Source organism: Aspergillus multicolor, assembly GCF_047715735.1.
Source record: "Aspergillus multicolor strain CBS 133.54 unplaced genomic scaffold BDW74scaffold_2, whole genome shotgun sequence".
Classification (NCBI taxonomy): domain Eukaryota; kingdom Fungi; phylum Ascomycota; class Eurotiomycetes; order Eurotiales; family Aspergillaceae; genus Aspergillus; species Aspergillus multicolor.
In genome coordinates this window covers 2176308-2188795 of record NW_027395953.1, presented here as the reverse complement: position 1 = coordinate 2188795, position 12488 = coordinate 2176308, and the positions used below count along the sequence as shown (strand labels likewise).

The 12488-nt window shown below is 53.7% G+C and overlaps 7 protein-coding genes across 7 annotated transcripts; 2 read left to right on the top strand and 5 right to left on the bottom strand.

The window, feature by feature from the left end:
* Positions 1 to 133: 133 nt before the first annotated feature.
* Positions 134 to 1985, bottom strand: BDW74DRAFT_165443 (uncharacterized protein; the record flags this gene model as incomplete). The annotated part of the gene is made up of 5 exons (XM_073726416.1): positions 134 to 255; positions 310 to 399; positions 478 to 720; positions 803 to 1576; positions 1976 to 1985. 5 exons carry the CDS (start codon positions 1983 to 1985, stop codon positions 134 to 136), a joined length of 1239 nt encoding a protein of 412 aa, XP_073589115.1.
* Positions 1986 to 2137: 152 nt separating this feature from the next.
* On the bottom strand, positions 2138 to 3535 carry BDW74DRAFT_186402 (NAD(P)/FAD-dependent oxidoreductase; the record flags this gene model as incomplete). Its single annotated transcript, XM_073731257.1, has 2 exons — positions 3321 to 3535; positions 2138 to 3238 (listed from the first exon to the last, which is right to left on the bottom strand). Exons 1-2 carry the CDS (start codon positions 3528 to 3530, stop codon positions 2138 to 2140), a joined length of 1311 nt encoding a protein of 436 aa, XP_073589114.1. The 5' UTR covers positions 3531 to 3535.
* Positions 3536 to 4113: 578 nt separating this feature from the next.
* On the bottom strand, positions 4114 to 5957 carry BDW74DRAFT_173844 (uncharacterized protein; the record flags this gene model as incomplete). The annotated part of the gene is made up of 3 exons (XM_073727883.1): positions 4114 to 5236; positions 5295 to 5761; positions 5817 to 5957. 3 exons carry the CDS (start codon positions 5955 to 5957, stop codon positions 4114 to 4116), a joined length of 1731 nt encoding a protein of 576 aa, XP_073589113.1.
* Positions 5958 to 6226: 269 nt separating this feature from the next.
* BDW74DRAFT_165441 (uncharacterized protein) lies at positions 6227 to 7147 on the top strand (the record flags this gene model as incomplete). The annotated part of the gene is made up of 2 exons (XM_073726415.1): positions 6227 to 6378; positions 6430 to 7147. 2 exons carry the CDS (start codon positions 6227 to 6229, stop codon positions 7145 to 7147), a joined length of 870 nt encoding a protein of 289 aa, XP_073589112.1.
* A 213-nt stretch (positions 7148 to 7360) lies between these two features.
* On the bottom strand, positions 7361 to 9340 carry BDW74DRAFT_173842 (uncharacterized protein; the record flags this gene model as incomplete). The annotated part of the gene is made up of 2 exons (XM_073727882.1): positions 7361 to 8816; positions 8868 to 9340. The coding sequence occupies 2 exons, from the start codon at positions 9338 to 9340 to the stop codon at positions 7361 to 7363; spliced, it is 1929 nt and encodes a 642-aa protein (XP_073589111.1).
* A 963-nt stretch (positions 9341 to 10303) lies between these two features.
* Positions 10304 to 11450, top strand: BDW74DRAFT_51506 (glutathione S-transferase). Its single transcript, XM_073733021.1, has 4 exons — positions 10304 to 10528; positions 10628 to 10781; positions 10839 to 11141; positions 11203 to 11450. Exons 1-4 carry the CDS (start codon positions 10467 to 10469, stop codon positions 11287 to 11289), a joined length of 606 nt encoding a protein of 201 aa, XP_073589110.1. The 5' UTR covers positions 10304 to 10466; the 3' UTR covers positions 11290 to 11450.
* A 31-nt stretch (positions 11451 to 11481) lies between these two features.
* BDW74DRAFT_173840 (pyrroline-5-carboxylate reductase family protein) lies at positions 11482 to 12446 on the bottom strand (the record flags this gene model as incomplete). Its single annotated transcript, XM_073727881.1, has 2 exons — positions 11482 to 12347; positions 12410 to 12446. 2 exons carry the CDS (start codon positions 12444 to 12446, stop codon positions 11482 to 11484), a joined length of 903 nt encoding a protein of 300 aa, XP_073589109.1.
* Positions 12447 to 12488: the final 42 nt, after the last annotated feature.

The window sequence follows — 12488 nt, the reverse complement described above, 5'->3', positions numbered from 1 at the left end:
AAGTAGGGTTAGGGTTGGCTAGCTTGGCTAGGGGAAGGAATCATTGGAAGGGAGGATGGAGTGCTTGAGAAGCAGAGAAACTCTCGAAGAGTGATTCACTCTAGTCCAACCATGCATCATGTCCAATATCTTGTTATATCTCACTGCCCCTGGCAAGAACCTCCCCAATGGACTTGGCCACATACTCGACGTTCCCCGTGTTCAGTCCTGCAATTGAGATGCGCGAGTTCTCCGCCATGTAGATGTGGTACTCATCTATATCATTCAGTTAGCAACAAGCTATAAGAGATGATAATAAGTAAGACTGACCTTTGAGTGTCTTGACAACATCCCGACTCAGCCCCAAGAATCCAAACATCCCCGACTGTCTAACCAGGTGGTCCCAGTTGTTCTCGGGTGCTACACAGTGCAATAGAGTTAGCCATATCCACACCCCTCTGCCATATTTCTAGTACAGAGCAAAAGGGGGTGACATACAGTACTTATTTAACCCCTCAAACAGCGCCCTCCTCATCTCCGCAATCCGCCCGCTCATCGTCTTCAGATCCTCGAACCAAATGCTCTTCAGCCGCTCGTCGCTCAGCACCGTCTCCGCGATCTTCGCACCAAACGCCGGTGGGTTCGAGATCTCCGAGCGCTGCAGCGACTCCAGCACCGATTGTGTGTTTTTTGCGATCGCAGCATCAGGGGTGGCGATTATGACGGCGCCGACGCGTTCGCCTGCACCATTCAGGTCAGTCTCTTCCTCTCTAGCCGTACGGATATATAGAGAAGTGATGGGGAGGCTATGTAAGGGACGCACCATAGAGCCCCATATTCTTCGCAAAGCTCGCGCACACCGCACTTTCAACACCCAACTCATTCACAAAATATCTTATCGCCCAGGCATCACGATCATAATCACCCGAGTTGAAACCCAGATACGCCGCGTCAAAAACAGGGAACAGACCACGTTCCTTGATGATGGCTCCAATCTCCTTCCATTGCTCCGGTGATGGATCCAGACCCGTGGGATTATGCGCGCACGCATGCAGGATAATCACGGACCCGAACTCTGCGGAGCGCAGTGTTGCCAGATACGACTCGATATCGAGGGATTTAGTCTGCGCGTTATAGTATCTAAACTCCACGACTTCAAACCCGAGACTCGCAAAGAGGAGGTGGTGATTCGACCACGTCGGGCTCGGGATGAGCACCTTCCTCTTTGTATCCTTCGACGTAACATACTTGATCAGCGCACCAGCGAGATGCAGCGAGCCCGTCCCCGACACAGCCTGCGATGTCGCGAGCTTCTCTTTGAGTCCTTCATACGCGTCTCCAAAGACGAGTTTCGCGACGCCGTCTCGTAGGCCCTTGAGTCCGAGGATTGGGAGGTACTCGTGGTATAGACCCTTTTCGAGAAGGACTTTCCGGGCTTCGAGGACGGACGGGGGGACCCAGGGTTGCCCGGTGTTGTCGCGGTAGGTTCCTTGGCCCAGGTTCACCTTGTCGGGGAACGGGTCGGCATTGTAGGAGGCTGTTAGGGCGAAGATTGCGTCTGGTGGGATGTAGGGGGCGCTGGTGAAGAGTGAGGGCGCTGTTGTGATTGTGGTGGTAGTGGTTGACATCTTGGTGACTGTGGGTTGGTTGAAGTTTAGAGAGGGGGAGAGAATGTATGGCGGCCGAGACAATGAGTACAGGACGGTGTAGTTCTTGGAGGGGTAATGGACTCGATGCGGGGTGCTTATAGATAGAGAGTCACGATATGATACCGTAGTTCTTGTAGGCGACGGGGGACGGGTCCGAGACTCGGGGCGTCTGCCGAGGGCGTCTATCGACGGGTGGGTGGTCCGAGGCAGTTGGAGTTGGAGTAGCCTTTTCCTCGGAGAACTTCACGATGATTGGAAGCGTGCATCATCGGACCCCCTCTACAGTGGCTATCGACTTGAGAGGCCGAGTCCAAACGAACATCAGGGCAGGTGATCAGATGCGTTGCGCCGGGGCATTGCTGAGCACTATCAAGGTAGGGTACAGGCTCGGCTAGCCCTAAGTCAACCCATCCGGACTCGATCGTATAGTATTACAGCAACATGACATTAGAACAAACTCATCTCGTAATATCTGTAAAAACACATATACGAAGCCATCGAGTAATTGACTACAGCTTCGTCCGCCCAGGCAGCACATCCCTCAACTCCCTGCTCTCCCCCAACCTCCAACTAACATCACCCCCCCAATTCTCCTTGCGCCCTTCATCCGCCACCTCCTTCCACCTCCAGCGAACAACCTTCTGCTCATCATCCGCATCCTCAAGAAGATCCCTAACCCATTGCCCAACAATCGGAAACATCTTAAACCCATGCCCCGAATCCCCCGAGAGCACAACCACACTCTGTTTGCTTCCAGGCACAAAATCAACAATAAAATCACTATCCTTCGTATCCGCAAACCAGCACAGACTCTTGCGCACCAGCGGCCTGTCAGCCAAAGCAGGCAGGGTCTGCTGCAACAATTTCCTAATCCGCCCCTCATCCTCCTCTGGCAAAAACCCATTCACGCTCTCCAGATTCCCCGGAAACGGTGAATGCGACACCCCCGTTTCGGGGTCTGTATTGATATACCCCCCGCCCATCGGACAGATCTTCAGCAGATTTGTCTTGGGATCCGGCTCGAAGAAGAACCCGAAGTCTCGCGCGTATGTGACCGGTATACCCCGCAGCGCAGCGGTCTCCTCGTCAGAGAGCAGAACGTGCGCGACGGACCAGGACTTCGCGACGATTTGCGTGCCGAGGCTAGGCACGATTTTTCCGACGCCTGCGCCGGCGGCGACGATTACCAGGCCCGCGGGGTGGAATTTCCCGTCGAGTGTCTTCACTCCGATTGCTTTGGACTCCTTGTAGATGATCTCAGACACACCACCGGTCTGCGAACCCAGTAAGAACTTCACGCCCTGACTCTGAACAACGCGATAGATACCGGCCAGCGCGTTACCGGAGTGCGCGTACCCGTCGTACCGGTTCATGTACCCCTTCCACCCCGGAAGCGGGCCATCACACTGCCAGAACCAGGGGCGGATATCACCCGGTCCGTTCAGTTGAACAACGTGTGGCGCGATGGTGGGGTGCGATGTTGCGGCGTTTTGGAACCGCTTCAGTGTGTCCACGGCTTTGCTGGGTGCGGCGCCCGACACGCAGTGCAGGAAGCCTGTTTGGTGGAAGTACGGCGCGAAGAGGGGGGTTTTCCAGGTGTTGATTGCTTCCTACCACAAAAACAAAACATTAACACCCACTCAATTTTACTCAGTTGTAGGAAAGTAAAGGAAAGGGTTGTCCGGGACATACAATTGTCAAATCCGTATAAAATTTATCCTCATACTCCGCGCGCACAATCTTATTCAGATCGTTGGCGGCCGAGTACCGCGGGGGGATCTGTTCATCTTGTTCAAAGACCGTGATGTCTGTGTAGTTGTTCTGCACGAGGTGCAGGGCTGTGGAGAGGCCAAAGGCGCCACCGCCGATGATGGCGATGGGGGTGGTCTTTGGGACTGTCATTGTCGCTCACTTCCACTGGTTTATAAAATGTACAATGGATAAGGTAAAGGTAGGGGTAGTGAACGGTGCCTGCGGAGTAGTTATATACCTAGCTAGGCATGCATGCTGTCGTGGCGTGATGGTCGAGACTCGGGAGGGAAGCCGGGGGGCTGGATGGGCAGCGCGATAAGGACCGGGAGGGGGGCCGGTGAGGGGGACCCAGGACCCCGCGTTTGTGGTGATAGTGATAATGATAGCGAGCTTTATCGGTGGAGTAGGGGAGCTGAGCTCTGGTGGGGTTATCGGATATGCTCCGTATACTTCCAAGCTGCTCTAAGCGAGGTAGGATGCATTGGCCTAATGGTCGTGGAATGAGGTGGCTAAATTCAATTCTTGCTATGATACTGTAGGTAAGACTCTGAGATGGTGAGGTCCCAATCAAGGTGGCTGACCCTTCCACTATAAACTTTCAAGCAAATTGTCGTACCTGGGCTAAGAGAAAAAGGCGTACAGTAAGAATCAAACAAGCATCAATTTTATCTCATAACGATCATACGCATACATCCCATCATCCAAGCCCATTCCAACTTCCAAATCTACCTATCTACTCATTACTAGGATACTTAAACCCACCCAGCGGGAAAAACTCCTCCTTAATCATCCTTGGGCTGGTAAAGCGTCTCAGAATATCCGAAGAACCCGCCTTATCATTCGTGCCAGACGCCCGTGCACCACCAAAAGACTGCTGCCCAATCAACGCCGCCGTCGTCTTACAGTTGATGTAGAAGTTGCCCGCGCTGTAGCGCAGCGCATCCTCCGCTTCCCGGATGACTTTCCGATCGGTTGCGAAGACCGCGCCGGTTAGTGCGAAACCGCCGCCGGCCTGGTCGACTTGTTCGAGGAGCGAACTCCATTCGTTGTCCGGGTACACGTACACCGCAAGGACAGGGCCAAAGATCTCCTCGTTGAATAGGCGGTGCGTGGGGGAGTTAGTCTGGTAGACGGTGGGGTTGACGTAGAAACCGACCGAGTCATCGTAGGTTCCGCCGGCAAGTAATTTCAACGAAGAATCGGCGTTACTCTCGTCGATGATGGACTTGATCTTGTCGAAGGAGCGGCGGTGAATGACGGGGCCCATGAAGGCGTCGAGGTCCTTGTCGGGGTTGCCGATGGTGATTTCCTGCACGCCGGCCTTGAGGAGGGAGATGAATTCCTCCGCGCGCGAGGCGGGGATGTATGCCCGGCTGGTAGCAGAGCACTTTTGGCCTTGGTACTCGAACGCCCCGCGGATAGTGTGGTTTACCGCGCTCGGGATGTCGGCGGTATTATGGATGAGGTGGAAGTTCTTCCCACTGGTTTCACCGACGACGCGCGGGAACTCGCGGTACGTCTTGTTTCCAATTCCCTCGCCGATCTTCGCGTAGATGGAGCGGAAGACGTCCGACGAGCCGATGAAGTTAAGGCCGGCGAAGTCGCGGTGCGAGAGCGCGATCTCGGTGATTTGCTCGGCGTCGCCGGGGACGAATTGCACGACGTCCGCGGGGAGGCCGGCTTCGAGGAGGATCTTGTAGATCAATGTGCTGGCGTAGATGTTGGAGGGGGAGGGCTTCCAGAGCACGACGTTGCCCATTAGGGCTGGGCCCGAGAGCAGAGAGCCGCCCAGGGCTGTGAAGTTGAAGGGGGAGACGGCGTAGACGAAGCCTTCTAGTGGTCGGTATTCCATGCGGCTGTCACATCGTTAGTATTCAGTGAGGGATTATAGAGGAAGAAAAGAAATACCTCCACATCCCATCCGTCCCCCTAGTCGGCTGGCGTTCCAACAACTCCGCCGCAAAGTTACAGTTGAGCCTAAAGAAATCCGCCAGCTCAGCGGCAGCATCAATCTCCGCCTGCCAGATATTCTTCCCCTGACCCAGCATGGTGGCCGCAATCAGCTCATATCTGTATTTCCCCGTCACCAGCTCCGCAGCCTTAAGGAAGATCGCAGCCCGATCAACAAAGGGCGTGTTCTCCCAGTCCTTCTTGGCCTTGAGGGCGGACTCGATGGCGGCAGAGACCTGCTCCTTCGACGCGACGGGGTAGTTTGTGAATGTGGTGGCGTGTTCGGCGGGGAGAGGCTGGTCCCATGATGTTGAGGCGGACTGCGCCTTGCCGTTGTAGTAGATGGAGCTTTGCACGGGGAGTTGGGCGCGGAGGGTCTTGAGGGCGGATTCGATTTTCAGGCGCTCAGGGGAACCTTTTGTGTAGGTTGGCTGTCGACGCCCATTAGTTAGGGAACCCAACTTGGTGAGAATGAAGAGAACATACGTTAGGCTCATTCCGTGCATCAGGGAGTCTGAACGGGGCAGTGGCCTTGCCCCGAATCTGAGTCTGAGGCCGGAGACGCACCTGCAGGCGCGCAGAGGCCGAGGCCGAAGAGAATCTGGATGTGAGGAGCCTGCTAGACATGATGCTGTGTGAGAAGAAAGAAAGATGAAAAATGAATTGACAAGTCGAGAAAAGAAGCAGCTTTATCCTTGGGGGAGCTGCTGGAGAGTCGGGAGGGCACCCGAGGGTTAAAGGTTCCCCGCATCGCAGCGCTGGCTATCGCGCATCTGCACCACGGGAGGGGTGCCGTGATACGCACTCGTGCAGGTGGCGGAGATACAGAGAATATGATTTCAATGACTAAGTCGCTATTATCTTTCCCTTGAAGAAAACAAGATCGACTAGACAAGATGGACGCTGTCGTGATGGAAAGTCAACCCCCAACCCACCACCTCCCGCCCGCAGCGACCGGAAGCCCTAACTGGCGACTGCTCGGGGGCGACCTGACCGCAGCAACAATCGCAGCACTCCTCGTCTCGCCAACAGTCGCAATAATCGACAGGTGAGCCTGACCCCTCCAGAAACGTTCAATCAATCACTAACAGAACCCAAGATCCCTCGTCGAAAAAGCCTCAACCAACAAACCAATCCTCCCCTCTTTGTACCAGCACACCCGCCGCGCCCTCTCCCACCCAACACGCTTCCTCTTCTCCAAACCCCACGGACACGTCTTCGCCCTCTACGCAGCCACATACACCGTCGCGAACGGCACAGAGACAGTCACAAAATACTCGCACCCGTCTATCTCAGGCGCCCTAACTTTCGCCGCAACATTCGCCGTGAATATCCCGCTGGGCGTGTGGAAGGATATCCGGTTTGCGCAGTTCTTCGGGACACAAGCTGCAACCCAGGTGCCAAAGACAGCGACGAAAGTTGGAGCTCTACCGATCACGCCGAAGAGGACAGGGTCGGCTGCTGCGACGGCAACCCTACTTATCCGCGACGCAGTAACGATCTACGGTAGTTTCACGCTCGCGCAGGAGTGCGCGGATCTCATTCCTGACTCGCTGGCGGCTCATCCGTATTCGAAGACCGTGTTTACGCAGCTTGTCGTTCCGGTTCTGTCGCAGCTTGTTGCGACGCCGTTGCATTTGTTGGGGTTGGATTTGTATAACCGCCAGTATAGGGCTCCGGTAAGGGACCGGATGGCGGTGGTCTGGAGGGATTTGGGCTCTGCGACGGCTGTACGGTGTGCGAGGATTGTGCCGGCGTTTGGGGTGGGCTGTTTGGTGAATATGGGGTTGAGGGGGGCTTTGCATGATATGGTTTGACACATCAATATAGATGTTGGATGTAATGATGAAATGAATGGGTTTATGAATTATATGACTGGTGCGTCGCGTTTGGTTGGAGAATAGAGAGGACTGTTATACGAACCACCCAGGTATGTAAGCAGAACCCACGACAAAATCGATATCGACGTTATTGAATATTGAATATTGAAGATTCATTATGTATGGTAGATGAAGATATGGTAAGTGCTGCTAATAAAACCCCTCTCTTTGAATCTTCCGATCCGGTACACCCGCAGCCCTGAGACTCTCAACCACCACATTCCCAAACTCATTCGGTCCACAGATAAAGACTTCTTTATTATTGGGGACAGACTCCCAGTACTCCGGTCCAATCCGGCCCCCGTGTATCCGTGTTATGATATTCGGCGCTTTGAAAGCGGGCGCCTGGATATCAGCTTCGACTGAAGCCCGCGTGAACAGGTCAATAGTGAGCGCAACGCTCTTCGGGAATATTTCCAAATGCTTTCTTAGCAGTTCGAGCATGATATCTGGCTCCCGAGTTGACAAAGCTAAGATAAGATCCCCGCTGACATTCTCACCCCTTGAAACCAATGCATCGAGCATCGCCAGGAATGGCGTGATCCCGATCCCACCAGCAACCCAGAGGACATCAATCTCACCGTTACTGATGACGAAATCCCCCGTTACCCCGATGATATCAGCTACCACAGAATCACCGATGTGAACCTGGTGCTTCAGTGTCCGAGGATGTTTTCGCAGAATCCTAAACAGGGCACCGGTCACTGCACCGCCCTTCATTTCACGTATTGTCAGCTCAAACCACGTTATATTGCCGTCTTCATGAGCGCTGGAGACAGTCCACGTCCGGACTCGGTCGTCGTTGATGGAGCCGGGCGCAGCGTCCGCCATGTGCTGGTAGGTCGGTGGGCCGAGCCAGTCCATGAAGTCGAGGACGATGGCTTGGCCGGGGAGGATTTTTAGCGGTTTAGCTTCAGGTGTATTAGACTCGACTTCGAATCTGAAGACAGCAAGATCGTGGGAAAGTTGTCGGGCGCTCTCGAGTCTTGCCTTGTGAGTAGCATCGCCAGCACCTTGTTCATCAGCTTCCTCCACTAGATACTTTACTTTTGGACTATATGGACTCTGTCCAACTACCGATCCTGGTGCTTGTCGTACCGGAAGCGCATCCTTGACCAGTGTATAGCCAGTGACTTCGAGTACGGTCACTGTCCCAGCATGCCTCTTCATAATCTTGCCCACCTCGTCTCCAACAACATTCTTCGCCGTGCCAGTAAGGTAAAGCACGTCGCCGGTCTCAAAGTCAACAATTGTAAACCCAGCCAGGCCGCTCGCCTCGATGTTTCCGAGCGACGAGAGGAATCTGTTACCCGAGTAATCAGGAAGCACTATTGTCCTCCCATCGCTGGGCAGCACGCGGATGAAGCCCGGTAGTCCGCCACGGGCATTCATCCCCGCGTGCGAGGGGTATTCTGAGGCTGTGCTAGGATTCGATCTGTAGACCGATGCTATGAATACTGTGTCGGCGGATCCTATCATATTGATTACCGGCATCGGAAGGGGGGAGGTCATATGCATCGACGTTGGCGGCACCTGGTAGGCAATTGTGGGATTTGTATCTGGGTAAGAATATAGTTGGCGGGTGTTGATGTATTTGGGGCAGTTGCTGTTTACTTCGTCAGTCTGTCCTTAGGGGTATATAGGAGGGGCAACTCACCCAACAGCCTCATTCACCTCAACCCTCACCACATACTCCCCCTTCCCGCCTACAGCAGCATCGGTGGCGCGAATCGCCCCCGCAAACTTATTCCTCCGTCTGGTGCTAAACTCAATGCCTAGCCCCGCCGTCAACGCTCTCTCCTCCTCGCCCTTATTATTCCAATTTTCTAAAAGCTCAGCAAGAGGATCTCCATCCCATGTTTTCACCTCTAAATCGAGCGTCCTGGTATTGGGGCTCTTCACGAACCCAATCTCCCCAGATCTGCCGGCAGCGATTCCCGCCCATGGCCGACCATCTTTATCGATGACAGTGATCGGGATGAATGGCAGGTTCGAGGTATGAAAGGTGCGGTGCTGTTCTCGGAGCTGGGATTCGATGGCGACGTAGCTTGACGCTATGCTCTCAGGGAAGTTGAGGAGGTTGTGGAGCTTGGTTTCGCCCGGGTGCCAGCCGTGCAGTGCCGTTGCCATAATCTCGATGCCGCTCAAGTGTCAGGTGCGATGGTCGTAGGTGGCTTTGCTGGCGTAGGATAAGCGGGGCGATTTAATGTTGAGTATGGACCAACGATGTGGGGTATGAACATACTTACCTAGGTAGGTGGGTGAAATCTGAAGCTCCAGGCAGATCTCAAGTCAAAAGGCAAGCTTGAGGGGCTGAGGCCTTGCAGCAGTCTTGCACTGGTCGCATGTGATAGAAGGTGTAAGCTGTAGTAGGACAGATGAGGGGCTCCCGTATCCCGATATCAACGAATCAAAGCCAGGTGGGATGAGCAAGAACGGTCAGCTTTACAAATGCTCTCAGTCAGCATTCATTATAACTAACTAATTTATGTTCCAGATCTATTGGCACAGCAGACTCTCAGCCTTGCTGGTTCTAGGCTCTATCCATAGACTTTGAATGTTCACTATCACCCTACCTGAGACAAGCTACATTGACGGAACTACATATTAGAGCTTCCAACACCATCCGGTAGATAGCTATTAATGGCGAGACTTCTGTGTACCTAGGTAATGAAGTGTGGGTTTTTCATAGATTTGTCGCCAAAGCGCCCAATATATATATTTGACATCACATCCCAGCCCCATCCAATTCTATTTAATAATGGCCATTAATAGGCTCGGGGTTTGACTTGCATTGTCGGTGTGCGAGTGGTAATCTTCAGTCCGTCCTTCAGTGATATCTCTGGAGCAGAGTAACAACATGGATAGATCATAGGCTACTGACTTTGTATAGGCTAAGCATTCACATACCGCTTTTGCATGCTGACCGCAGATCATACCGAACCATCCAATCCCCCACCACCGGTGTTTGCATACTCGTATTCGGTGTATGCCTGATTCAATTAGAGTTATACTGGGATCCGCCTTCATACTCCGTGGAAGTCTCAGACATTTTACGTAGTCCAGATGAATCAGCGTTCGGCATCCCACATTCTTCATCCCACTGGGTCCTCCTCTCATCCCCCCGGCCGGCTCAGGTACATAAAGGTAGCCCCGCACGACCCACTACCACCACCATCATCAGAAACAATTCAGAACAGCCTCCATTGCAATCCCTCATCACTAAAATTCCAATTCCATTGAGGTTACAAGAACAATGTCCCAAACAACCTACCACTACCTCGACATCGGGCGCCTCGGCCGCGGCGAAGTGCTCAAGTCTGTCCTCCTACTTACCCCTCCCCTCCCTTCCCCCACCCCACCTTCAACCTGGCTGCCTATGTAATAACCACCAAGCATCTAACAACTCGTTCACAGCCTCTTCCTCAAAGACGCCTCCATCTCCGCAAAAGACACCCGCTACCCCTGGGACGAGTCCTGGCCTGCCAAGAGCGCCGAACTCACGCAGCAGGGGTTGACACGCACCGGCCTGCTTCCGGCACTTGAGTACGAGGGTAAAATATATACCCAGGTACGCCTGCGCCTACACTACCACCCATCTGCGCGCATTTACTAACATAGCAAACAGCACATCCCAACCCTCCGCTACCTCGCCCGTGAACTCGGCGCCTACGACGGCGAGACCTCATTCGAGAAATACATCGTCGACGCCGTCGCGGACGTGTACATCGACTGGCGGAGCCAGTGGGTTGCCGCCCTAAAAGGCGCAAGCGACGAGTACAAGAACAAAGTCGTCCCGGACTACTACAAGGTCGTTGGGGGGTACTACGCTGAGCGTGGGGGCCCGTATCTCCTTGGCAACCGCATCACGTATGTCGATTTCGCGGTGTATCAGAGTATTGATAATGAGAGGAGGACGGGGACTTTGCCGGTACGTATACTAGTACCATACAAGTGAAAAATGGGGCGATGAGTGCTGATGAAGTGAGCAGGAGTCGCTTCCTGAGTCCCTGGTGAAATTGCAGGAGGCGATTGAGGCAAGGCCAAATATCAAGGATTACATTGCTGAGCACAAATAGATGCCTCTATCATATCAATGGTTTGAGGATGTGAAAGAGATGGCCTGGGGTCGAGATGCTATTTAGGCCTATACAGATATCATGATTGAGGAAGACTGACATGGGTACGAATGTGGATGATACTTCTTTGAAACAGATAGTATAAGTGTTTTCCCCCCAAATTCTCCCGTCCTCATCATAATATACCTCTATTTACCTAGTATCATTAAGATGACTAACCCCATCCATCCTCCTCGCAACACTAACCGCCTCCCTCACCGCGCGCCCAACACCCCCTCTAACCCCCCTCTCCTCCATAACCATAAGACCCGCCATCGTACAACCCCCGGGACTGGTCCCCTGATCCCTCAACTCCGCCGGCGTCAAACCACTCTGCATCATCTCCGCGGAGCCCTTCATACTCTGCACAACCATCGCCTGCGCCATGGGCCTTGGCACTCCGACCGCAACAGCCCCGTCGACCATTGCATCCACGATAATCGCGAACATCGCCGGTGTTGAGCCAGCCACCGCTGTTGTGGCGTCGATTAGAGATGGTGGGATAGTAAGTGTCGACCCGATGGACGAGAAGATCTTCTCTGTTAGTTGCAGTGCAGAGGATTCTGGTGGAGAGGCGGGATCGACTTCGATGGCTGTGAGGGACTGCCCGACCAGCGCGGGAATCGTGGGGAGAGTGCGAATTATCGTCGCCTTTGCTTTCTTTTCATCGTCGTTGGTGTTTGCTGTGTTGGGGCCGTAGATGGTTTCCTCGATTTTGGTCACTGTCCATCCCGCCGCTACGCTGATGAGGATCTTCTCGCCCAGCGCTTCTTGGAATCCGGGCTGTGTAAGACCGGAGGTGATGACTGATGGATCGAGGGCTAGAATGATGACGTCGGCATTTTTGATGGCAGTGATATTGTCCCCAACTGAGATTGTGATGTCCTTTTGTTCGGTGAACTTTGCGCTCAGGCGCTCTTTTGAGGTCTTGCTCCCGACGCAGGCGATATAAGCGCTGAACAGTTGCGACGACTCCGGTGTTGCGAGGAGGGAGGAGAGGATTGCGGTGCCGAGGTTTCCTTCCAGCTAATTAGCATGTCTTTTAATGATTAGAGTCGGATATAGTGTTTTGGGGACGAACCGCAGCCCAGGATACAGAGGGTGTTTTGCTTGGACATTGTGTATATCTCCCTGGGCTCTCTTTTCGAGTATAGTAAACC

What these genes read in the sequence shown, in the direction of transcription:
- BDW74DRAFT_51506 (XM_073733021.1), top strand. Translation starts at nt 10,467, where the DNA reads ATGTCCCAAACAACCTACCACTACCTCGACATCGGGCGCCTCGGCCGC. An exon ending in GGCCGCGGCGAAGTGCTCAA is followed by an intron (nt 10,529 to 10,627) that starts GTCTGTCCTCCT and finishes ACTCGTTCACAG; the next exon opens with CCTCTTCCTCAAAGACGCCT. An exon ending in GGAGGACGGGGACTTTGCCG is followed by an intron (nt 11,142 to 11,202) that starts GTACGTATACTA and finishes TGAAGTGAGCAG; the next exon opens with GAGTCGCTTCCTGAGTCCCT.